The sequence below is a fragment of the Rhododendron vialii genome, chromosome 1a, assembly GCF_030253575.1.
Source record: "Rhododendron vialii isolate Sample 1 chromosome 1a, ASM3025357v1".
In the NCBI taxonomy this organism is placed as follows: Eukaryota; Viridiplantae; Streptophyta; class Magnoliopsida; order Ericales; family Ericaceae; genus Rhododendron; species Rhododendron vialii.
In genome coordinates, this window is record NC_080557.1 from 7761027 (window position 1) to 7788180 (window position 27154).

The window sequence follows — 27154 nt, forward strand, 5'->3', positions numbered from 1 at the left end:
AATTCTAGTACACCCACAGGTTCTGTTGACCCGGTAGCTGCTGTACAGGCCTTTCAGACTTTTATGGGATTATTTGTAGGGCATCAAGCCCAAGTGGCACCAGCAATTGCATCAAGTTCTCTGACATTGGACAAAGGCAATACTTTTGATAGATTTCTGAAGACTAATCCACCGTATTTTATGGGGACTGATAAGCCATCGGATGTTGAGGCCTGGCTATTGCAAATGGAAAAGATCTTTGATGTGTTAGGTTGTTCTGAGGCCCAAAAGGTGTCTTTTGCTGCATATAAGCTGCAGGGGGGAGCTGAGCATTGGTGGCGGTCAGCAAAACAACATTACAAAGATAAACAGAATGAATTAGTATGGAGCAATTTCAAAAAGGATTTTGAGGAGAAGTACATCCCACCAGCAGTTAAAGACCAAATGCGGACTGAGTTTTTAGCTTTAAGGCAGGAAAATATGTCGGTGGCGGAGTATCTGCAAAAGTTTGGTGAATTGTCAAGGTATGCAGGAGTTTTGGTGTAAAAAGAAACTGATAAGGTGTGGCATTTTCAAAGGGGGCTTCGATTCGATATTCATGGGAGGGTTTCTTTACTTGACATTAAGACACTACCTAAACTTGTGACTAAAGCATTGACAGCAGAGAATGATTTAAAAGAGGAGAAGATGAGTGAGGAGCGCCAGTTTAAGAGATCTAGAGAATGGTGGCAATTAGGACAGAGCAGTGAGGGTAGTAACTCTAACAGGAGGACTTGTACACCAGCGCAGTCAAAGGGTGATAGGAGTGAGCAGATTGAGTGGTTATGTAATCGTTGTGGGAAATCTCATTATGGTTATAGTTGTGATGGCTCGCCTAAGTTATGTTACAATTGTGGACAACCTGGATACATAGCTGCTCGTTGTAAGGGAAAAGAAGATGGAAGAAATAATATTGATGCGTCTGAGGGGCAAGGTGCAATTCGTTTTATCATATCTACTAGAAATATCATTGTTTAATTAATTAGTACATCGTGTTAATTCGTGGTTTAGCTACTTTTTTTGAATTTCGAGGATGAAATTCTTTTTAAGGGGGGTATGATGTGACGTCCCACTTTTTCAGTAAAATAATAATAATAATAATATTTTCGACGCAAATAATTAAATCTTTTATTTTTCTTTTCAAACTTTTTGCTAAAAAGAATATATGATGGGCTGCTTATTTTTGAAACGTTTGAGAAGTAAGGTTATTTTATTCCAAAAAGTTGAGAACGAGAGGGAGGAAGAGAGAAGCGGCAGTTGGCTTCTGAAGAACTGGTAATCCTTTATACTGTATTTTATAATTCCTTTTCTTTTCTTGGTATCGTTGTAGGTTTGATTGGGGTTTTGTTGGTGGAGTTCAGAGCGAGGGGTCACTCATCCCAGTTCGCCGTTCGCCCTCCCTCATCCCAGTTCGTCAGTCGTGGTCACTCCTCCTTGTCCATCACTCGCCGCTTCTCTCAGGTATGAATATAGTCTCTCTCTCTCTCTCTCTCTCTCTCTCTCTCTCTCTCTCTCTCTCTCTCTCTCTCTCTCTCTCTCTACACATACATATACATGTGTGTGTATACGCGTGTATCTGTGCATGTATTCAGAGATTTGAACGTATATTTGTTTGTGACGGAAGCCTAAACAGATTATGGGCTACTGAATGTGTGTGTATACGTGTATATCTGTACATGGATTCAGTGATTTGGGTATAAATTTGTTTATGAAAGAAGGTTAAATAGATTTTGGAAGGTTCTAGTTGTCGGGTTACTGAATGCATAGAAGTTACATGTAATGCTCACAAACTATTCGATAAAATGCCAATTAGATTGACTGAGTATTGTGAAATAATAATTGTAGAGTTCAAAATGAACAAAATAATAGTAGTAAATTAAAAGTGAGGATTATTTGCATATAATTGTCTTCATTCAGTGTTTGCATTAATTCCTGAAAAAAAGAAGGTTTGGTTAGTTGTAAAATTGCTGGAGTTACAATTGACTGACTTTTTTGTGTTTGACATAATGCTTCTTTCAATTTTGATATTCATTCAAGCACCAAACGCACACGTGAAAACCAAATACATGTAATACATGATGGTGGTATTACTTTGGTCTATTTGGTGTCTAACCTTTTATTGGTATGTTTAAGAGGAACCAATCAAGTTGCTGCTCTATAATAGAAAACCCAAAGGGCAATAGAGTTACTGAAGTCAAATTCAATTTGTTTCAATTGGTATAGATCATGGTTAGGATAAAATTATTTGAACTGCAATAGATGAGAAACTCTCCCCCACCCGAATCATCAAAAAAGTAACCATTCTAAACATTGTCACTTGTGGGTTTTTTTTGTTTAGGTTTGATGGATCAATCCTCAAGTCGTACGAGCAAAGCTGTCAATGTGCAAAATGATATGAATAAATTTCCTGAAGAAGAAGATGATCTAGGAGACTCAATTGAAGATGGTTGTGTTTAGATTCCCAAATAGGATTAGAAGGTTTGAATATGCTCACTGCAAGGGATGTTTTCAAAATGAAGTTTGATTCTTAGGAAAATGCGCATGCTTTTTACAATGCCTATGCTAAGGTAATGGGGTTTAGCATCCGAAAGGATAGAAAAAAGGTATGTAGGGAGAATGTGGTGGTGAGTAGAAAATGGGTATGCTCTAGGCAAGGAGTACGTGCAAAGAAATACTTGGAGCATGTTGATAGATTGAGAGCACCAAGGGCAGAAACTAGGGTTGGATGTAAACCTGTCTTTCGTGTGCGCTATGATGTGAAAATGAGAGAATATATAGTGACTCACTTTGTAAGCAAACACAACCATCCCTTGGTCGCACCCCACTGTGTCCCTTTTCTTTGGTCACATAGGTCTGTAACAAGTGCTGACAAAGCCCAAACAAAAGCTATGCGTAATGTCGGCATTAGCACTGGCCAGATAATGGACCTTATGACCATTCAGTCTGGTGGTTTCGATAAGGTGGGTTTTGTTCGAAAAGATTTGCATAATACTGTTCAAGCTGACCGAAAAGTAGAACTGAAAATAAGTGGAGAGTTGAGTTTCATCCATTCGATGGCAGCATAAAATGCCCTTGCATGAAACTTGAGTCATTTGGGATACCTTGCTGCCACATAATTACTGTCATGAAATTTCAACAACTTGTATCTATCCCTATGAGTTGTGTGGTTCAGAGGTGGACTAGGAGTGCTAGGTCAAGCAATCCACAACCTAGTCTCACCAAAATTCCTAACCTACTGACACAAACCACACGATATGGCATATTGAGCTCATCATTCAATTTATTGTCCTATTATGCGTCGCACACAGACAAAGATTTTATGGAGGCGAGGGAAGCAGGTTTCCAAATGATGTCTGAGATGAAGAAGCGCTGGGAAATGAGAAATGCGGATAAGGGTGAGGAAAAAAATAGTGCCACCAAACTATTTGGGATTCGGGACCCCAAGGTAGTCAACACAAAAGGCAATCCTGGGGGACCATCTTCTGCCAGTAAACTCCCCACAGCAAGAAAATGTGGGAACTGCAGGTGTGGTGTTTTAGTAGCAAAGATTATGATGCTTTATGTCACTACTTGAGCAGGTTTTTTATTTTATTTTATAGCTTCACTACTTCTAAGTGCAAAGCTCTTTGTTTGGTAACGCAGGAGCATTGGCCACACGAAGCGAACTTGTAAAAAAGTAAAAGCAAAGGAGAGAGAGGGTTGCGAAGAGCACTTTTCTGCATTCACAAATCCAGAGTTCTTCCCCCATCAGGATGAAGACGGACGTTGACAAAACAGGGCAGGGAACTAGCAATGCATAAGTCCAGTAGTCGTTGATCTAAGTTGGTTTGAATTGGAGGAACTTTAGGCAAAATTTTAGGGAACTAAGCCTGGGGGATTTGATTGCACAGTGAGCAGCTCTTCCTGTCATGAACAAGATCTAAAGCAAATTTAGAGTCTTCTTTCTGTCATGTTTTTTTTTTTGTTTTCTGGGTTCTGATTCCCGAAAACGTTGTATATTTTTGCTTGACAGAATCGTATGTGAAAAATGATGGAAAATCTTGGAGTGCTTTCAAACATTTCAATTTATCTAATTTCAGAAACGAAAAACTATTGCTTTGCACTTGGACCAATCCCGGCAATAATCACCAGTTCATGACACATCCAATATAGTTGGGCTAACTACAGACATAAACGTTTTGGCCTGTAAACAAATCACAATGAACTTGGAGCACCACGTGCCAATGCCATCCAGCAATTAACTACCAAAAAACATAACTGACCATTTACAATTTAAGTTTTTGCTACATAACATTCTGACATTGTGCATAACGAATGATCCCTCGTAGATGTCTTCGCCAAACAACCTCGTAGATGTCTTTGCCAAACAAACATTGAACTTCACTCCAGAATTAAATTGTCCCTGCCCAAAATTATATATTGTTAGTGTGCTTACATTATCGGGACTAAGGAATATAATGTGGAGGATACCCACCTTAGCTTATAATGTGGAATATAATGTGAAAAATTAGGCCCTATTTTATTTTTGAGAATTAATTTATGTTAAAAATAATTATTTTATTTTTTAAAAAATTTGAAGCTAAAATTATTTCAAGTGAAAATAATTTACTTCTTTAAAATAGGTTCTCGATAATTACTAAAGGAAAAAGATATTATCATTATCATAATCTAATAAAAAGTCAAGGCATTTTTTACACAATTTTTAAAGTGTTTCATATTTGTAGCCATTTTTTTTGAATTTTTTTGAAATATTATGATGTTTAATATTTTTCACAATATTTTTAATTGCATAGTAAACTTTCACATAAATAGTCTAACTAAAAGGAATAGCGAAGTCGATCATCTGTATTAATAAGTAGGAAACACTAACAAAAAAGTTAATATGGGTGATCAAAAGAGTGATGGTGACGAGATAAATTTACCAATACATTTTAGGTTATGTGTAAAAGACAATAATATTTAGGCCGTGCTATTTATTTTTTGGTCAATAGACGTACTACTAGTGTAGGAAACACTAACAAAAAAGTTAATATGGGTGATCAAAAGAGTGATGGTGACGAGATAAATTTACCAATACATTTTAGGTTATGTGTAAAAGACAATAATATTTAGGCCGTGCTATTTATTTTTTGGTCAATAGACGTACTACTAGTGTTTTGTGAATTAGTGCAAGCATCCGAATTACAAATAACTAATACTCGTATTTGATAATGTAATCGATTACAAGAGTTATCAATACCAATCAATTACGTAATTGAAACCGCAGAGAAATATAATCTATCATGTAATCAGTTATTTGTGTTATTCAAAACAATTGATTTTTCAATCTATTGCAATGTCGTTTTTAACTTATTTCGCAATTGATTAGAGAACTTATTGAGGCCCATCAATTAGCAAATTGATTGAGTAATAGACTTCACATTGTTATCCAATCGTACTCAATTCAATTACAAAATTGATTAGATTGTCTAATCGATTACATAATTGAACATAATAGAATTGATTACATATTCGATTATGATGTCCAATCGAATATGTAATCAATTACTATATATTTGATTATAATGTCTAATCAATTGAAAAATCAATTATAAAGTCTAATCGATTATGGAATTGAACATTCACATAATAGATTACATATTTGATTAACTACCGTTAAAAAAAAAATTTTGATTGAGTAATTGATTGCACAATTGATTTTAGAAAAGTTATGAAATAGACTAAAATGTTACGATTCCGTAGTGAAAATGTTACGAACTGAAAATGTTACGATTCTAAAAATGTTACGAATCTGTTGCTAAAAAGTTACGATTCATTCGTAAAAGTTACGATATACACTAAAAGGTTATGAATCAAAAGTTACAAATTTTTGGTATAAAAGTTACGATAGGCCTAAAATGTTATGAATGACCGGTTCAGCAGGTAATTTTTAATGAGGTGGCACAATATGGACCACACAATAGGTGCATATGATATGCACCTTAAAGAGGTGTGTATTGAAGATTTCTCCCAGACATTATTACAACTCTCATGCAACAATTTCAATGGTATCGTCCCATCATCAATTTCAAATCTTAAAAATCTCAATACGTTGTGGCTTTCAGATAATAATTTCAGTGCTATCCTCCCGTCTTCAATTTCATACCTTAGAAATCTCAAAACGTTGCGGCTTTCATATAATAATTTCACTGGTCCACTCTTCTCATGGGATGCAAACTTGACATAACTTCAGTTCTTGGGTGTGTCAAACAATAGTCTCACTGGTCCTCTCCCTTCACAAGTAATTGCCCTTCCCAATCTACTCGTTCTAACCATTAGCCGATCGAAACTTGATCAACGGTACAATCTCATCTTGGGTCTTCGAATTACCCACAGTCAAGTTCTTAGATCTCAGCTATAACAAACTGATTGGTCATACACTTGAGTTCCAGTCCTTTTTGCTGAAGATTATCGATTTAAGCAATAACAACCTACATGGCACTGTTCCAAATTCAACCTTTGAACTCCGAAACCTTACCCACCTTATTCTTTCTTCAAATAGCTTTTTTGGCACCATTTCTGAATCAAATTGATTCAGTGAAAATCTCATTTTGCTCGAACTGCAGATAAATAACTTCTCTGGCACCATTCATAATTCATTTATCAGGAAAAATAGATTGAAAACTATCAATCTTAATGGCAATGGGTTTGAAGGGTCAGTACCGAAGTCTTTGGTTAACTGTAAAAACTTGGAAGTGCTAGGTCTGAAAAATTTCCTGCTTGAGGGCTCTAATTTGGCACAACAATGGTATCTAAATAAATTGATTGAAATAATATTTGCCAGTGCCACCCAATTGCTTGTACGACGAACAAGACTAAACTCAAGTCTTAGGTGCTATAGAAAATACTAACTTATTTGCTATAGAAAGTATATTAGGAAATATTTTGGATCAAAAGTCTTTCATGCCCAAGTCAATTGGAAAAACCATCCAAGGATCAAGGACCAGCAGTCAAGCCACTTTAGCCTTGTTTGGCTTGAGGCCGGCTTAGAACTGCAGTAATTTTGTTTCCTGTAAATTTGATATAAAAGCACGGTATATTATTGATTTGAAGGAATATTAGCTAATAGGAAGCGCATTAGAAAATCAGGTGTTATATCCTTCCATACATCAAGATAAAAAATAATAACGGGCATGGTGTGCCACCCAATTGCTTGTACGGCGAGCAAGACTAAACTCAAGTCTTCTAAAAGAGGACACTTCAAACCTTATGTCTCCCAAAATAACTTACAATAGAGCCAAGCAATTTCTGGAAAACTTCTTGACTGAATCGGGAATATGAAGTCCTTGAAGGTATTTTTTTTGAAACGGCCCTTGAAGGTATTGTCTTCCTCTCAATGTGAATTCCAAGGATCCATTCCTATGTCTAACGGGAACCTTATGCGCCTCACTTGGCTACAATTCGCAGACAATAAATTTCATGGTTTTCTCCCATCTTCATTGTCAAAACTGAAAAGTTTTATTAGTTTTATTCTTTTACATAATTTCATAGGACTCGTCGTGTTTGGGGGTGTAAACCTAACAAATCTTCTAATGTTAGATTTATCAAATACGGAGTAAAAGTCTCGCAAGTCCCCTTCCGTCACAAGTAACTGTACCTTCAAGTCTAGTCTGTTTAGACTAGGCCATAACTCCATCAATGGGGCCATAACTTCATCAATGGTACAATTTCTTCTTGGGTATTCGGTTCTTCAGCACTGGAATTTGGCAATTTGTTCTTGGACTAAACTTATCTTACAACAGCCTTATAGGTCATATACCATAGCTAGTAGCTAGGAAATTTGACAAAGCCCAAATCGTTAGACCTCTTATCAAACAAGCTCACAAACGGAGATCCCTCAACAGGTCACAAGTTTGACATCTCTTGCAGTCCTAAACCTTTTCGCATAATCAACTAAAAGGATGGATACCTCAAGGCAATTAAGCAATTTGATGCATTTTCGAATGAATATAGAACTCAGCGTTATGTGGATCTCCATCGTCAAATGGACGCAGCAATTCGGGGGCACCAGAACCACTACCCTTGATAGTACAACAAGAAAATCATTCACAATGTTCAAGTGGATTTGGTTTGGAAGTTGTATTGCTCGGTTATGGATTTGGACTTGTCATGGGCTATCTTATGCTCTCTAAAGGACGACCTCAATGGTTTGTCAAGTTGATTGAAGACGTCGGAAACAATAGTTGGAAGAGGGTGAAAAGGCAAATTAAATAAATTAGTCAATGCAAATGTTGTATGTTGAGTAAAACTTGTTTGTTGGTTATGGATGGTATTTGGCCTCTGCTTTAGGAAAATTGTTCATAATCTAATCGACTCTTTATTTCTAGTGTTCAAAATGCTATTGTTGAAACTCTTGTGTCTGATTTTATCAAAGATAAGTTGCGTTACCTCAAAAACACAAAACTTACATGTGGACAATGTCAAGGAAGAAAATATGTCAGTCGCGCAGGCAATTGCTTTTCAACGTATTGTATTTAGAATTGGTAAGACGATGTGAAAAATAGCTCAGTTTGTTCTTCCTATTAATGATGGAGATATGGATGTCTACTAATAAATATGAAATAGCTAGCCACTATTGCATTCATCTTATCTTAGTCTTGCAAATACTTCTCTTTCTATCAATTTTTTTTTTTTTTGAGTTGTGCATGTTGAATCCATTTGAGATGATAAAGACGTAAAAGAATCGATATCCAAGTTACTCATTTGATTATAAAAGATCAAATCTCATTTTTTGTGTAATCAAGTTTAATGGATCAGTCTGATTTATAGTTGAATATAAATTATGTATCCCTACTCGTGTTATGCATGTGTCGTGCTTGTGCTTTTCCATGCCCGTGTTGCATTCCCCAAAATGACAGCCCAACTAGACTATTGAAGTTTCCACATCATACCATGCTTGCCTATATCTTATCGTGCCTACTTCTTAACGTGTCATGTCCGCGCTGCACCCGTTCCTACCTAACCCAATTTACACTTCTCGGGCTAGAAAAAGAATGGGGAAACATATTTCAAGTACCTCATCTCAATTGATCGGGCGAAATACAAGAGTTGGTCTGGTTTGGTTGCACATTGATAGCCTTAAAATTGAGCACATGGCATTGGCAGAGTTTCTTCTTTTATATATATATTTTTTATTTGTACTTTTTTGGGCTTGGAAGGTTAATAACAAGCTTTGCTTTAAGCCACTATTCTGAATGCGGTGGAAACAACCTTATCAAAACATTTTGAGCACACCAATGACCCTATCATTTCTCACTTAATGAAAGTGTTTTCTTCTTTTATATATATATTTTTTATCTGTACTCTGTCTTTGAAAGTGTTTGTTTTGAGACTAAATTGTTTTTTTTTTTTTTGGCAGCCCATCAGCATTTTTAGACTCAAGACTGTATGAAGAAGGTAGACTTACATAATTAAAAGTTTAAAATATCCCATACTTTGGGCCGAATAAACGGAGTTCTCATTTAAGTTTTAAAAAAAAAAACGTTTCTCAGTACCAACTATTAAGGGAAAATGACGGCCAATGACGTGTTTTGATAATTTATACCCGCCAAGGATATTTTCAGCATTAACAAATATTCTTAGTTTGTCCTTGACAGATATTAATTATCAAAATACGTCCTGGGCCATCATTTTCCCAACTATTAATTGCCACTAGGCCCACTACCTACAAGGATTGTTCACAAGACCAGTCTGCAAAATGGGGTTTAACAAGTGTCCACAGTAGGTTGGGCTTTTCAACATTACCCGAGGTGAGAATTGGGTAGAATTCTTAATTTGATGAAATATCGTTGTGTCTCACTAGGCTTATCAGCAAGTTTTCCTAATAATGACACTGCCGACGAGTGACAAAGTGATCTCGTACACTTTCAAAAACAACAAATAAATGGGGATAAAAATAGACGGGCAAAGTGATCTCGTACACTTTCAAAAACAACAAATAAATGGGGATAAAAATAGACGGGCAAAGTGATCTCGTACACTTTCAAAAACAAATAAATGGGGATAAAAATAGATGGGCAAAGTGATCTTGCAAACTTTCATTAGGCTAGGAGGAAAAAAAAAGTAAAAGACAGAAAAGACTATTCCAATAAAGTATGTTTGGAGTTTTTGGAATGGATCAAAGTCTTGCATGCCCCAAGTCTGAAGTCATTGGAATATGAAGGGCTTATCATCAACATCGACCAAGACAATTGGCACAACCATCCAATGACCAAGATGTACAATTGGCAAAATCATCCAATGACCAAGACTTAGCATTTAAAATACTTACGATATTTTTTTTGTTAATTACGCATTTTTTAGTGATAACTATGCATTCTTTTGGTTTCCGATAAAATACCATACCCAATAATCATTAGGCGTTCATGGGAAATGCCAGCCATAGCTGATGGAGCACAGCAACGTGAGAAGCTTTTACTCTTAGCCCTTAGGGTGATTCAGTCCATAATTACTACTTGGCTTTCTTTACAGAATTTTCTACTTATGTACTCCTTTCCATAAATCGTTTAATTTGTCTGGGAAACTTAAATAGGGGTCCTTTCCTATATAAATACTTAAGTTTTTGATCATCCTATTTTGTTTGAAAACTTATCTTTCCATCCTCAAATTTAAATAAATTCTAAACAACCCTTTCTCCCTCCCAATCTTTGAAATCTTTTACTCTCCTTATCTTTTCTAATTGGAAAATGCTAGGTACAAAGAAAATTTACCCCGAAAGTACCCCGAAAACAATAATCAGTGGTTGAGAATCACTTTGATGAGAATCACTTTGATGATTGAGTCACACACATCAAAGTGAATCTCAACCACTAGTTAATCTTTTCGGGGTATTATTTCTTTGTCCCTAGCATTTCTGTTTCTAATTTATCTCATTCTCTCTCTCCAATCTTTTTCTCTCTTAATCTTCTCTCTCTAATTTTCTCTCACCTAAAATCTAAAACCAATATTTAAGAATAAAACTAGCATCTATCATAAATTTGAAAATGGATTTTCATAAACATGAACGTATATCCATAGAGTAACTATAAATAATCATGGCATATTTTTGTAAAAATATCATGATAAATCTTTATGATATATTACTTGAAATCCTCCATGAATTTGTCTTGAATACATATCATAAAATTGTCCATGCGAAACTACATTAAACCAAAATTATGATAAAATTTGGAGAAATCGAAACACACATACTAATTTTGTGACAAAATTTGTGGAAATACCATGAAATAGGAAAAATCATGAATATGTATCGTAAAATTGTATTGATGAAACTATAGTATAACAAAATCATGACAAAATTTAGAGAAACCGAAACACACATACCAAAATCATGACAAAATTTGTGGAATTACCATAAAACATAAAAAAATCATGAACACTTATTGTAAAATCGTCCCGACAAACTACAATAAACAGAAATCATGACAAAATTTGAAGAAATCAAAACATAAACATTGAAATCATGACAAAAAGTAGTGGCTTACTTGTCGGGATACTTGCAGCCGTAGATCATCAATATCTCCTAATTGATATTGATGAAGTCATGAAACAACTGCCAAAGCTTTGTATTTTGCAGATCTAAGAGTAACCTCCCCAAGCAGGCCACATGCCTAGTTCCTTAATTTTGATTCACAAGTCACATCACATGGTCGAAAAGCTTAAGCCCAAGGTACTAGTAGTAGCCCACAAGATTTGTTATATGCCCAAAATCATCCATGTAAAATTTGTTTTCCGATGTGGGACGGGGTGTTACAAATAAAAGTGCTTGTTTTATTAGTATTAATGTTTATGGCAAAGCATTGAATTATAAGGTTGAGCGACATGAGCCCCATGAACATATAATTAAGTTGACACAAATTCATAACCTTTGTATTATAAACTTCTATGTGAACGCTCCGCATTTCCTTATGTACTAGTAGTGGTGCACATTGTCTTGCACTTGGGAAACCTATCCACCTCAGTGGCTATCCACTCCATTGCTTCGGGATGGATGCATGTTTTGACGCTTGTTCTGGTTATCATTAATAATACTTTTTTTTTTTTGCTCGGCAAACGAAACAATTTATTAATCTCGAAAGGGTACATCGAGAGAAGAAGAGAAAAACACAAAGTGCACCTCAGAGAGACATACAAAAGAAACCCAAAAAACACCTCATCCAACAGAGAGTTGGATGACTGCACCTCAAAAGAGAATTACAATTTTAGACTACGAATCCCGTCCAAAAACCCCTTAAAGTCTTCCACCGAATAAATCTTGATGTCGTGCTTAGCCCTCATCCACATGGCCACCCTCGTTTTGATTAAATCCGTCACATCCCAAACCACTGTAGAAGCATTGTTGAAAACATAATCATTCCGCACCAACCATAACGTCCACAGAGTTGCATACAGACAAGTTTCCCAAATATCTTTTTCTAGGCTTCGATACCGGTTCCCAAACCACCAGTTTGCCAATGCCTCCACTGATGAAGGACATGCCCATTTAACATGCCACCAATCCAAAATTAAGGACCAAACAGCCCATGAGAATCGACAGTGTAGAAACAAGTGTTGAGGAGTTTCAATGTGCAGAGAACAAAAGGGACATACCAGACCTTGGGATTCCGAAATAATGGTTCGACTGTGTAGCACCGACCTAGTTGCCACTCGCTCCTGCACAACCATCCATGCAAAGATTTCCACCTTTGGAGGACTTAAATTTCTCCACAAAGAACCCAGCACGGTTCTCCGTGACTGACTCAGCATCTCCCCACGCTTATACGCCGATTGCACCGTAAAGCACCCATCTGCAGTCCAGCTCCATTGTAAACAGTCACGTTTTGAAGGATCCAAAGTCACTTCTTGTAGTCTTAGTTTTAACTCATCCTTTTGAATATTCTCCCAGTCAAATAGCCTTCTTCTGAACTTCAAATCCCATCTTCCATTGTCTGAACCTTCCCCCACTGAACTGACCAACTCCCCCTGTTGATCAGACGCTGAAAATAGCCGTGGGTATTCGTCTTTGAGACTTTTATTTCCTAACCAAACATGGTTCCAAAAGGAGGTTTCCATCCCCGAGTTAACCTGTACACGGAACCCCTCCTGAACAACCCTTCCAATACAAGAATCAAAGTCCCCAATGGAACAGATATCTCTCTAAACGTTAGAAATTGAGCCAAAATTCGGAATGCATGGCAGCCAGCAAAACTGGTCTAAGTTGTATTTACCTTTTATTACTTTTACCCAGAGAGACTCCTTATTTCTACTAAACCTCCGCCACCACTTAGCCAAAAGAGCCATATTCTGTTTCAGCAAATTCTTCACCCCTAGGCCCCCATCTGTTTTACTTTTGGTAATCCATTCCCATTTCACCAAGTGCATCTTCTTTTTCTCCATCGTGTCTCCCCAGAAAAAACGTCTCTGCATCTTCTCTAGAGTCTTAACAACCACCACCGGCATTTTGAACAATGACATAAAATAGATAGGCAGAGTGCTCATGTTAGAACTGAGAAAGGTAAGGCGGCCTCCATTGGACATACATCTACCACTCCACACATTAAGCTTCTGTTGAGTTCGATCTATGACAGGCTCCCATGTTTTAATTCTCCGCGGATTAGCACCCAAAGGTAGGCCAAGATACTTAATGGGCAAGGAATCTACTTTGCAACCCATTACATGAGCAAGAGCATCCACCTCTTGTTGTTGGACCTTAATCCCACACAGAGAGCTTCTGAAAAAATTTATCTTTAGACCTGACATTAGCTGGAAACACCGCAAAATCCTTTTGATATTTTCCATTTCCTGCAAGTCATTATTACAAAAAATGATTGTATCATCCGCAAATTGAAGGTGAGAAATAGTTACCCCATTTCTTCCAATCTTTACCCCTTTGATGAACTCTCTGTCCCTAGCCCTTTCCAGCATTATGTTAAGAGCCTCGGCTACGATATTGAATAGAAACGGGGATAAGGGATCTCCTTGTCTTATTCCTTTTTGAGTTTGAAATTCCTTTGTAGCTGAGCCATTAATCAGGACTGACATCGAAACCGAAGAAATACACTCTTTAATCCACTCGCACCACTTCCCACCGCATCCTAACTTTCCCAACATATTTACCAAAAATCCCCAATTCACACAATCATAGGCTCTTTCAAAGTCTAGTTTGAGAATCAGTCCTCCACGCGTACTATGTTTCCAACTATGAATGGCCTCATTGGCAATGAGAACCCCATCAAGAATCTGTTTTCCCCCAACAAAAGCAGCCTGAGCCTCCCCAATTACACTCGGCACAAGCTGTTTTATCCTATTAGCCAACACCTTCGATAGAATCTTGTAGATGCAACCCACCATGCTAATAGGTCTATAATCCTTAAAAGTAGTAAAGCAGTCCACCTTAGGAATCAAGGATATAAAAGTTGAGTTTATACCTTTGGAAAGCCTTCCGTTCTCATAAAATTCCGCAAAAAATTTCAGCACCAAATCCTTCAAAAAAACCCAACCTTTCTTAACAAAAGAGAAATTGAAACCATCCGGCCCAGGAGCTTTGAGGCTATTGCAGTCTTTCAGAGCAGCCACTATCTCCCCCTCATCAAATTGTTTTTCAAGTTGCACAGCTACATCTGAAGACAAACGTCGGTTAAAAAATCCCCCAAAAACCGCTCGGAATCTCCTTTCCTCTAGAAAATTAGATTTGAAATACTCCACCGCTGCTTCTTTAATATCTCCAGGTTCCTCTATAACATGCCCATTCACCTTAACAGAACCCACCATGTTCTTTTTGAATCTATAGTTAGCTATGACTTGAAAAAATCTAGTATTTTTATCGCCCAATTGAGCCAATTCACCCTCGACTTTTGCCTCCATAGAGATTCAGCGAGCCTAGACAATCTCCAGAACTCTGTTCTCGTCTTACATCTCTTTGCTTTCTCTTCTTCAGAGAGTTGGCATTGTTCTGCTAACACATCAAGTTGGTGAAGATCTGACTCACAATCCTGAAGAGCAGAATTTAAGTCACCAAACTCCTCCTTGTTCCACACCCTCAGCTTGCCTTTGATAGCCCTTAGTTTCTGTAAAATAATGAAACCGGCCCACCCATTAACCTGGACAGCCTCCCACGTTTCTTTGGCAATCCTCATACAATTGGGGTTAGAGAGCCAAATGTCCAAAAACCAAAAAGGCCGGGGGCCCCAATCTCTATCATCATCTATGAGAGCTATTGGACAATGATCAGAAATTGGGCGTGGCAAGCCCCATTGACTAATTTTAAACCGATCCAACCACTGCTGAGAGATCAAGAATCTGTCTAAGCGGCTATGAATGGCCTGATGTTGATAGTTGGTCCAACCATTAATAATACTCCTACCCTTTTTGGCAAAAAAAAACCCTTGGCTCCCCAAATATTTTCTACAATCAATTTGATTAAACGTCGGAATTTCATCTCTTACGTTAATTGTGACCAAAGAAAGGAGCATCCTACAATGTTTAACCACCAATTCCAAATTTCCCACGTACAACAACTGAATATTCTACTACCATCTTGTTCACAATCTAATCATAGGCCCAACCACAGACCATCACAGTCATATTAGCAAATTAATTCTCAGAGGTACTTTTATTTTTATTTTTACTGTAGCGGCCCGAATAAATGGGGCTCCGTACCGACCCCGAAGACATACCACCGAGCTCCGTACCGACCTCGGAGACATACCACCTAGCTCCGTAACCATAGACCTAAACCTCTCTCCTTACATCTAATTAACTTGATCGTCGGAGGGTCACTCAACTTTCATAGCCCTACTGACTTGTTGCAGGTCCAGCGGCGGAGGCATGGAGCAAACGGATGATGGAACCGGAATCCTCTCACGATCAAGATCCCGACAACTGGTGGAAAACGCCAACTTGATCGTCTGAAGCATGAAATAACATTGTTTATTGCACTGCTCATGTTCTTTCAGAGGTCTATATTCTTCCCGAGGCCTATCCCCTTCCCGAGGCCGTCGACGCTCTTCCCGTCATGGCCAAACAGTCATTAGGGAGGACATCGTTTCTCCCTTACCCGAGGCCTATCTTCTTCTCCCTAGATCTGACTTGATCGTCGCAGGACACATGGAGCTGTAAGGAAGGAGCTAGGAGCGGAGCCTGAACCGACTGATCCAAATTCGAACCCCGACAATTGACGACTCTGCTGGGGATTAATTGTTCTCTCTGATGTTCACTCCTCCCCTTCAACAGCTCTCACCTCGCTCATAGGCGTTCTTCATGACGGAAATGTCGAGATCCGAGAACAAAAAGGCGGCGACATTTTGAGAGGGATTAGCAAAGATCAAGCAGCTCTTCCACTTGTCCTCCAGCTCTCTCCCCGGCGGGGGGGGGGGGAGGCTAGGACAGTTCGTTGCACAACGATGTACACGTCCGCCAAAAGAATCCATGGTTTAGGCAGTTCGTTAAAGACCGCCTTGCCCCTTCTAGCAAAATGGTTCTTTGGGAGACAACGGGCTAGCGCGGAAGGCGTTCACTGTGCCCCGAACACCAATCGAACGAGGATTCAAGGCAGAAGTTAGCTTTCGACAGGCTCGGAAGCGTCCACACTCCTCTGTGCCTCCTTCGTGACTCGGCTTCATGACTTGGTTTTCCGAAGCCGAGCTCACGAATAAACGGAGCCTTTCCGTGCCTCCTTCGTGCCTCAGTTTCCCGAAGCCGAACCCATGAATCGACGGTACCCTTCTGTGCCTCCTTCATGCCTCTGTTTTCTAAAGCCGAACCCACGAATAAACGGAGCCCTTTCGTGCCTCCTTTGTGCCTCTTTCGTGCCTTGGTTTCCTTAAACCAAACCCACGAATCAACGGAATCCCTCCATGCCTCATTCATTCCTTGGTTTCCCGAAGCTGAGCCCATGAACCGACGGAACCCTTCCATGCCTTATTCGTGCCTTGGTTTTCTAAAACCACACTCACGAATTAACGGAACCCTTCTGTGTCTCATTCGTGCCTCGGTTTTGTTGTAACAAATGCTATGAATGCAAGCTAAGAACGAGAAATTGAAAACTAAACAAGAAATCACAAAGACACAAGATATACGTGGTTCCCCAAGATGGGTACGTCCACGGGCGAGGAAAGAGAGGATTCACTAACCAACGTGAAGAAGAGATACAAAGAGCGACTATAATCCGTAACTCTAGAAAGGCCACAATATGAAAGCCCAAAATATAATTTCTAGAAGTCCCTTAAAAGCTCTATTTATAATAGGCTACAAAACGGGAACAACATAATTGACCAATGTGGGACTAAAAAATACAAGGCATTTCTAACAATTCTCCACCTTGACTTGAATTCCACTGAACCAAATCACCAAATATAGATATCCCCTTCTAACCTCTCACTCGCCAAATGCCCCCGAGGGGCAATCAACTGCAAATACCAATCAAGCCCAAGCAATGCTTGAACTTGGCAACCGGAACTAGTTTAGTCAACATATATATTGGGTTATCTGTCGTACCCACTTTCTTCACCTCAACTTGCTTTTGTGAGATGATATCCCGAATGAAGTGATACCTGACATCAATATGCTTGGTCCTCTCATGATACATTAGATTTTTAGTCAAATGTATAGCACTCTGCGAATCACAAAATACTGAACTCACACCTTGTGCAAGACCAAGCTCACAAAGCAAACCTCTCATCCACAATGCCTCCTTCACAGCTTCAGCAATGGCCATATACCCCGCTTCTGTTGTAGACAGCGCAACTGTAGCTTATAAAGTTGCTTTCCAACTAATGGCACTTCCGGATAGAGTAAAAACATAACCTGTCAGAGACCTCCTCTTATCGTGGTCACCAACAAAATCCGAATGAACATAACCAACAGCATGATCACCAGAATTGGCAACCCCAAATAATAAACCAACACCTGCAGTTCCGCACAAATACCGTAGTATCCATTTCACAGCCTCCCAATGTGCCTTTCTTGGACGCCCCATATAACAACTAACGACACTAACCGCATGTGAAATATCAGGACGAGTACATACTATGGCGTACATAAGGCTCCCAACTGTGCATGAATATGGAACCTGAGACATATACTTCTCTTTATCCTCCGACTGTGGTGACAACTCAGCTGAAAGTCGAAAGTGTGCTGTCAAAGGGGTACTGACTGGCTTCGAGCTCTGCATGGCAAAGCGCTCAAGCACTTTAAGAACATAAAACTTCTGATTCAAAAATAATTTGCCAGCTACTCGATCTCTGCAAATCTCCACACCCAAAATACGTTTTGCTGCACCCAAATCTTTCATCTCAAATTCACCACCTCATTGTTGTTTCAACCTGTTGATTTTTGATACACTCTTGGCAGCAATAAGCATATCATCAACATACAACAGTAGATAAACAAATGAACTATCTAGAAGTTTTTGAAAATATACACAACTGTCATACTCACTTCTTGAATATGACTGGCTTATCATAAAAGCATCAAACCGCTTATACCACTGCCTAGGGGATTGTTTGAGGCCATACAAAGACTTACAAAGTAAACAAACGTGATTCTCCTTACCAGAAACAACAAATCCCTCAAGCTGACACATATAAATCTGTTCTTCAAGCTCGCCATGCAAAAACGCAATTTTGACATCAAGTTGTTCTAACTCAATATCATAACATGCCACAATAGCAGGTAAAGTGTGAATGAAACTATGTTTTACAACTGGTGAAAATACCTCATTGTAGTCAACACCTTCCTTCTGGCTATATCCTTTCGCCATTAGCCGAGCTTTAAACTGAGTGTCTTCTACCCCTAGAATACCTGGTTTGCGCTTGAAGACCCACTTGCATCCAACAATTCTCTTCCCTTTCAGCGGTTCTACTAACTCCCATGTCTGATTCTTCTGAAGAGACTCAATCTCTTCATTCATAGCAACAAACCACTGTGCAGACTCAGCACTCAAGACATCTTCTGTATAGCTTGAAGGCTCCTCATACTCAATTGTTTTAGCAACTGATAAAGCATAGGCCACCATCTTAGAATAAGCCAAATACCTTTCAGAAGGCCGAATCTCCCTTCTTGGTCTATCTTTAGCAATAGTGCGTGGTTGCTCAACTAACGCATCAACCTCTGTGTCTGAACTCTTGAACTCCTCTTCAATTGGCTTCTCAATGTGCTTCTTCCCTGAGTCAGAAGATTCACCCAAAAACTCCACCTGCTTTGGAACACTATGTTCCTGAACTGTATCATCAACCTGCTTAGACCCTTAATCAGATAATTTTCATCAAAAGTCACATCTCTACTAATCAAAAGCTTCAAATCATCAAAGCACCGTAACCTGTACCCTTTGACATTTACTGCACAACCCAAGGAAATACACTTCTTGGCCCGTGGCTCCAATTTACCCTCATTCACATGAGCGTAAGCTAGACACCCAAAAATACGCAACACAGAATAATCAGCTGGATGACCTGACCATACCTCAAATGGAATCTTACACTCAATAGTAGTCGACGGAGACCTGTTCACCAAATAGCATGTTGTGGAAATAGCTTCAGCCCAAAATTTTTTACCCAATCCGGAATTGGACAACATACAATGTGCCTTCTCCAAAAGAGTCATGTTCATACGTTCAGCCACACCATTCTGCTGAGGGGTTTTTCTCACTGTGTGATGCCTCACAATGCCTTCATCACTGCAGAACCTATCAAACTCGCCAAGGCAAAACTCCATACCATTGTCAGTTCTCAAACGTTTTATTTTCTTACCAGTCTGATTTTCAATCAAAGTTTTAAACTGTTTTGTCACTCTTATGTTTCAACATATACACCCAAACCTTACGAGAGAAATCATCGATAATACTCATAAAATATCGAAAACCACCTTTAGAAGTTACCTCTACGAGACTCCAAAGATCTGAGTGAAAATAATCCACCGTGCCTTTGGTGCGATGAACAGCTGTACTGAATTTTACCCTGCACTGCTTGCCGTAGACACAATGCTAACAAAAATTTAGCTTCTCAATTTTTTGGCCACATAGCAAACCCTGTTTGCTCAAAACTGTCATCCCCCTCTCGCTCATATGCCCAAGGCGCATATGCCACAAACGAGAAGTTTGAATCTGAAACCTTGGATGAAGCAACCGTTGTTGCAGCACCTATAACTGTACTGCCCTGGAGTGATAGAGATTACCATGCTTCTGACCCTTCATCAGTACTAATGCACCGCTTGAGACTTTCAAAACTCCACCTTCACCGAGGAATTCGCAACCATGAGAATCAAGAGCGCCCAGGGAGATAAGATTTTTCTTCAAATCCGGAACATGTCGAACCTCAGATAAAGTCTTAACAATACCGTCATGCATTCTAAGCTGAATCGTTCCTGAACCAATAGTCTTACAAGCCATGTTGTTGCCCATCAAAACTGTACCACCATTGACCACCTCATAAGTAGAAAACCACTCTCTATGCGGACACATGTGGTATGAACATCTAGAATCTAGAACCCACTTGGTCTTAGAGCGAGAATCGCCCTCTGTAACTGATAATACATTATCTGACTCATCTGAACTTTCAGCAATTCCAGCAATTACTTTACCCCATTTCTGGTCTTCTTTTTCCTTCTCCTTGAGTTTTAAACAGTCACTTTTCCAGTGCTCGGGTTTCTTACAATAATTGCACTTTCCCTTCTTCTTACCTAATGACCTGGATCTTCCCCTATTACTCGACTCCTCCCTTTCTGTTGTTCTTCCCCTGATAAACAAACTCTCCGCATGTGCATCACCCTCACCTGACACTTTTTTCCTTAATTCTTTCGAATATAGGCTGGCCTTAACATCCTCCATGGATATCGTGTCTTTGGCATACAATAGGGTTGTAACAAAGTGCTCATACGAAAGTGGTAAAAAACATAGCAAAATTAGGGCTTGGTCCTCATCCTCAATTTTACTATCAATATTTTTCAGATCCATAATAATACGATTGAACTCATCTAAATGATCCTTAACAGGTATACCTTCTCGCATACGAAATGTATAAAGACATTGTTTGAGATATATCCTGTTTGTAACCAATTACTTTGTCATAAGTAGAAAACCACTCTCTATGCGGACACATGTGGTATGAACATCCAGAATCTAGAACCCACTTGGTCTTAAAGCGAGAATCGCCCTCTGTAACTGATAACACGTTACATGACTCATCTGAACTTTCAGCAATTCCAGCAATTACTTTACCCCTTTTCTGGTCTTCTTTTTCCTTCTCCTTGAGTTTTAAATAGTCACTTTTCCAGTGCCCGGGTTTCTTGCAATTATTGCACTTTTCCTTCTTCTTACCTAATGACCTGGATCTTCCCCTATTACTCGACTCCTCCCTTTCTGTTGTTCTTCCCCTGATAAACAAACTCTCCGCATGTGCATCACCCTCACCTGACACTTTTTTCCTTAATTCTTTCGAATATAGGCTGGCCTTAACATCCTCCATGGATATCGTGTCTTTGGCATACAATAGGGTTGTAACAAAGTGCTCATACGAAAGTGGTAAACAACATAGCAAAATTAGGGCTTGGTCCTCATCCTCAATTTTACTATCAAGATTTTTCAGATCCATAATAATACGATTGAACTCGTCTAAATGATCCTTAACAGGTATATCTTCTTGCATACGAAATGTATAAAGACGTTGTTTGAGATATAACCTGTTTGTAAGCGACTTCGTCATATATATGCCTTCAAACTTCAGTCACATTCCTGCTACTGAAGTTTCTTCTTCCACCTAGCGAAGAACGTCGTCTGCCAGACTCAACTGAATAGAACTCAGAGCTTTGGCATCCGTATCATCCCAATCTTCCTCTTTGATTCCAGAACTAGTCTTGCCTAACAAAGCTTTGTGCAATCCTTGTTGGGTTAATAGCGCCTTCATCTTTACTCTCCAAAGACTGAAACTGCTACTCTGCCCATCAAACTTTGCAATCTCGAATTTAGCCGCCATAGCCACAATCGGAAACGAAACCCTAGTTTTTGCAACTTAAGGCTTTGATACCAATTTGTTGTAATGAACGCTATGAATGCAAGCTAAGAACGAGAAATTGAAAATTAAACAAGAAATCACAAAGACACAAGATATACGTGGTTCCCCAAGATGGGTACGTCCACGGGCGATGAGAGAGAGGATTCACTAACCAACGTGAAGAAGAGATACAAAGAGCCGGCTATAATCCGTAACTCTAGAAAGGCCACAATATGAAAGCCCAAAAGATAATTCCTAGAAGTCCCCTAAAAGCCCTATTTATAATAACCTACAAAAACGGGAACAACATAATTAACCAATGTGGGACTAAAGAATACAAGGCATTCCTAACAGGTTTTCCGAAGCCGAACCCATGAATCGACGGAACCCCTCCATGCCTCCTTCGTGCCTCGGTTTTCTGAAGCCGAGCCTATGAACCGACGGAACCTTCTGTGCCTCCTTCATGCCTCGATTTCTCGAAGCCGAACTGACGGTACCCTTCCGTGCCTCATTCGTGCCTCGATTTCCCGAAGCCGAACCCAGGAACTGACAGAGACTTTCTGTGCCTCATTTGGGCCTTAGTTTCCTTAAATCAAACCCACGAATCAACAAAGCCTTTTTGTGCCTCCTTCGTGCCTCGGTTTCCTAAACCGAACCCACGATCCAACGACCAATGGGTATGAGGCTCGACACATTTCTCTGTGGCTTCATACACATCAAAACATTCGGCTTTACTACACGTCAACTCCTCCCAAACCAATAAGAGGTTGGGAGAAGTTGAGGGGCTATTGTAGTTGCCCGAATAAATGGGGCTCCATACCGACCCCGAAGACATACCACCGAGCTCCGTACCGATCCCGGAAACATATTACCGAGGGCTCCATACCGACCCCGGAGACATATTACCGAAGGGCACCCAAGGGCTCTGTACTGACCCCGGAGACATATTACCAAGGGCACCCAAGGGCTCCGTACCGACCCACGAAAAGCAACACCAAGGGCTCCCGAGCAAGCACAGATGAAAAACAGCATCAAGAATAATCCTCACAAACCTGGCTATGTGCTCCGTAACCGCTTTATCCGGTGCGTCATTTATGACGTCACACAAGGCGGTTACCTGAGCGTAATCTCCACGCGCTAGCTTGGAAGCCAAGCAAACCAAGATCTATAAATACAAAGGGACTCTAACCTAAAGAGGTAGCTCATTCTACCCTAACCCTAGACCTAAACCTCTCTCCTTACATCTAACTTGATCGTTGGAGGGTCACTGAGCTTCCACAGCCCTAGTGACTTGTTGCAGGTTCAGCGGTGGAGGCGTGGAGCAAACGGAGGAAGGAACTAGAATCCTCTCACGATTAGGATCCCGATAATTGGTTGAAAACGCCGACTTGATTGTTTGAAGCATGAAATAACACTGTTCATTGCACTGTTCATGTTCTTCCCGAGGTCTATATTCTTCCCGAGGCCTATCTCCTTCCCGAGGCCATCGATGCTCTTCCCGTCACGGCCAAACAGTCGTTAGGGAGGATGCAATTTCTCCCTAACCCGAGGCCTATCTTCTTCTCCCTAGATCTGACTTGATCGTCGGAGGACGCATGGAGCTGTAAGGAAAGAGCCAGGAGCGAAGCCCGAACCGATTGATCCAAATCCAAACCCCGACATTTACTGATAATGACTCAAGGTGTCTGGGCTAGCTAGCTTAAGCGCACCTCAACTAATCTTGGGGACTCAATTCTACCATCCACTAGCGGAAAGTCCGATCAAAGCCGGGACAAATTCCCGTATTACTGGCCCCATAAGAGTTTGAGCAGTAGTTTTATACCATGTATTCAGCTGAACTAGACTAGAATAACAATAAACCGAGATATATAAGTGCATTTATATGTAAACCACAAATCAACAAAAGAAAATCTTCTAATTTTTTGACAAATCTTTGTTTGTTTTTTTTTTTTGGCCACTCATTAAACCTAATCTACTCTATCCTATGGGATTTAGGGAGGCTACACTGTGCTCCCAATCTCAGGCTACCTCTTTGAGAGGATGGAAAACCCATTTTGGGACTTTGTTAGCTCGCTCTTAGAGAGCAGGTTAGATGCAAGGAAATCTGGTAATGAAGCCTTTGCCTATGTGTACAAGACCCTTATGTATTCGCTATACGGTAGATTTAGGGGGATGGGTGCTTACGAGAATCGAACCCTGCCCATGTCCCCAGTATAAGGGAGATACCAATAGCACTTCACTTCAGTTGCAATTTTTCGACAAATCATACGTAACAAACTACAAACACCACCACTACGTAATTGCGGAAGATGAACGGCAGAAATAGCTTCTACGTTGTTTGGCCACAAAAAGAAAATGCCAGAAAAGACCAGCAAGAAAGTATATTTGAGCACATTTGGTAGGGTTGGCTTTTCAACATTTCCTGAGGTGAGAATTGGGTAGAACTTTTTGATGAAATAGCTTTGTGTGATTGTGTCTAATTAGGAGAATTCCTAGACCAGCCACTGCCACCAAGTCGCCTACTTAGATTAGATTCATTTTGCACCTTGGGGTGAAGTTATGAAAATTGGAGCAATTAATTTTTCAACCATGTGTAGACCGTTTATATATTAAAAATATGGTTATAAAATTAATTGCTCCAATTTTCAATCTGTTTAAACAGGTGCGAAGATCTTATTTCTCTGATCATTTTATTTTAAATGGTCATAATTAATTTTTGACTCTAAAGCTCTCGTTAGATAGCCCTAAGAGATATTTGATTTTACGACTTTTTTAGAGCTGACTAACGAGAGCTTTAGAGTCAAAAATTAATTATGATTCTTTAGGATAAAATGATCAGAAAAATAAGATCTTCGCACTGATTCAAACAAATAAAAAATTAGAGCACTTAACTTTTTTTCCATTTGGTTTTAGACGGAGGGTTGACGGCAGGTGTTGAATTGATGAATTTTTAGAAAGTTCAAGTGTTTATATGAAATTTAAGAAATTTAAGATGATTATGTGTGATTTGTATGAAAAGTTAGGTGCCTAAGTGAAATTTTCCTATTATGCAATGCAATAGGAGAGGCCTTGCTTTCGTTCTACTTTTGGAATTGGAGACGTGTTTGGGAACAGAGATATATGCAAGCCCACCCCAATATCTAATGGGCCAGGATAATTGGGCTCCTAAACTATCTTTCACTTGAAAGTACAAGAGTGTAAGTGCAAATTACCCTTCTTTTACTTTAAAGTACAGGGGTGTAAGGGCTTAAAATTGAAATACAAGAGGTGTATCTTTAAATTGGTGACAGTACAGGGAGTGTAAGTGCAAATTACCCTACTTTTTTAATTTACTAATCCATAGAATAACTAAATTAAGACGTTAATTATAATGTAGATATACACCTATAAGTGTATTTTTGGTTTGTAATTGGTCCCAAAGACTAAATACATTTTGAAAACGATAGCATAATAGTTTTAGGCTCAGCCCTTACATAGTATATGCATGTGGGACGAAAAACAACAAATAACTAGGGACAAAAATAGATGGGCAAAGTAATCTCTCACACTTACGTTACGCATATTCAACTGAGCTGATTTTTTTCAAAGAAAAGGCCAGAAAAGACTAGCAGACATATTTTGTATCAAAGTCTCAGATGCCCAAGTGATTTGAATGTGAAGGGCTTATCATTGACCAACACAAATTGGCGGAACCATCCAATAATAGGTTTAGGCCCACAAAAAACTGGGGACAAAAACAGACACGTAAAAGTGATCTCATCACTTACATTAGGCTAGGAGGACAAAAAAGAAAAAAGAAAGGCACAAAAGACTACTCCAATAAGAATATCTAGAGTATTTGGATCAAGGTCACGCATGCCCTTCATTTGAATATGAAGGGCTTATCATCGACATCGACCAAGACAACTTGGCACAATCATCCAATGACCAAGACTAAGCATTTAACTCCGTGGAACCCATGACTGGTGTTGTATGGTAAGTTTTCAAAAGCCTTAAAAAAAAAAAAAAAAATTGCTTTTGGTTGTACTCTGGCCTGTCTTGGATCCTAATACCTACGACTCGTAGGCTACGATACGAAAACTCCGTAGCAAATTAGTATTATTTCTCTAGTGTTTATTGAAAAGCACTGAACTATAAAAATTGCAGATATTGTGGAGGAGGCATGAAGCATGTCAGTCTCAGATGGGAATAAAGACAGCACAGCAAAGTGAGAAGCTTCACTCTGAGGGTGTGATTCAGTCCATAATCAACTACTTGCTTTCCTTACAAATTTAATTTCCTACTTATGTAATCAATAAATCTTTTTGCATCCCCTTCCCGCCTTTCAATCTACAACTGAATTGCTCTCCGGTTTCAAAATAAATGGATTCAAACAATATATGCAACTCATATCCAAATGGAGTCCCTTTTCCGGAGGGAAAAAATAGGGCCCCGAGGCGCTAGCGGGCCTATGACTAGGGCCGGCCTGAGTATGCTCTAGGGATCGAACAGGGGAAAATGCAAGCATAGACGGTTGAACGAATTGTAGTTCCTCAAACTTAAATGTTGAGAAAGCCTAGAACAAAGCTATCTAATTTTTATTTTTAGAAAATATATCTATGCATTGCTTCGAGTAGCTAGACTACGCTGCTGTGTTCTTATAAATTTATAAGTTGGAAATTTATTTCGGTATTTTTTACTTTTTGCTACTTTTTATTTAGCCTTTCATTGTAATTTTGGGAGTTAATTGTTCGTCTTGACGAGATGAATAAAAAAAGTATTAAAATATGGACGGATGTTAAAAGAATTCAAATAAAATGGTACTTTAAACAAATAAGATAGTTTAATATTTTTTTCGTCTTTAGAAAACTTTTTTTTTGGCTTTTGGTCATAATTTTGTACTTTTAAACTCCTCTCGTCAAGACGGATGATTAATCCAAAAATATCATGCAAATCTAACGAAATTCATAAAAAAACAAATAAAACACACAAAACAAAGAAATAAGTTAAGTTTACAAGAATCCACGTAACATTTCAAGTTTCAACCTTTGTTGGGTTCACGTGTGGTTATCTGCTTTATGTGTGCATTAATTATGCATCGTGATTAGACAAAGTTTGGCTTAGGTATTCTTATGGTTGTTCTCCTTTTGTCGTGT

At 39.1% G+C, this 27154-nt stretch overlaps 2 protein-coding genes across 2 annotated transcripts; both read left to right on the forward strand.

Moving 5' to 3' along the window:
• Window positions 1-2588: 2588 nt before the first annotated feature.
• LOC131327368 (protein FAR1-RELATED SEQUENCE 5-like) lies at window positions 2589-3083 on the forward strand. Its single transcript, XM_058360509.1, has one exon. It carries the CDS (start codon window positions 2589-2591, stop codon window positions 3081-3083), a length of 495 nt encoding a protein of 164 aa, XP_058216492.1.
• On the forward strand, window positions 3040-3892 carry LOC131315831 (uncharacterized). Its single transcript, XM_058345038.1, has 2 exons — window positions 3040-3543; window positions 3661-3892. Exons 1-2 carry the CDS (start codon window positions 3095-3097, stop codon window positions 3785-3787), a joined length of 576 nt encoding a protein of 191 aa, XP_058201021.1. The 5' UTR covers window positions 3040-3094; the 3' UTR covers window positions 3788-3892.
• The last annotated feature ends 23262 nt before the right edge of the window (window positions 3893-27154 follow it).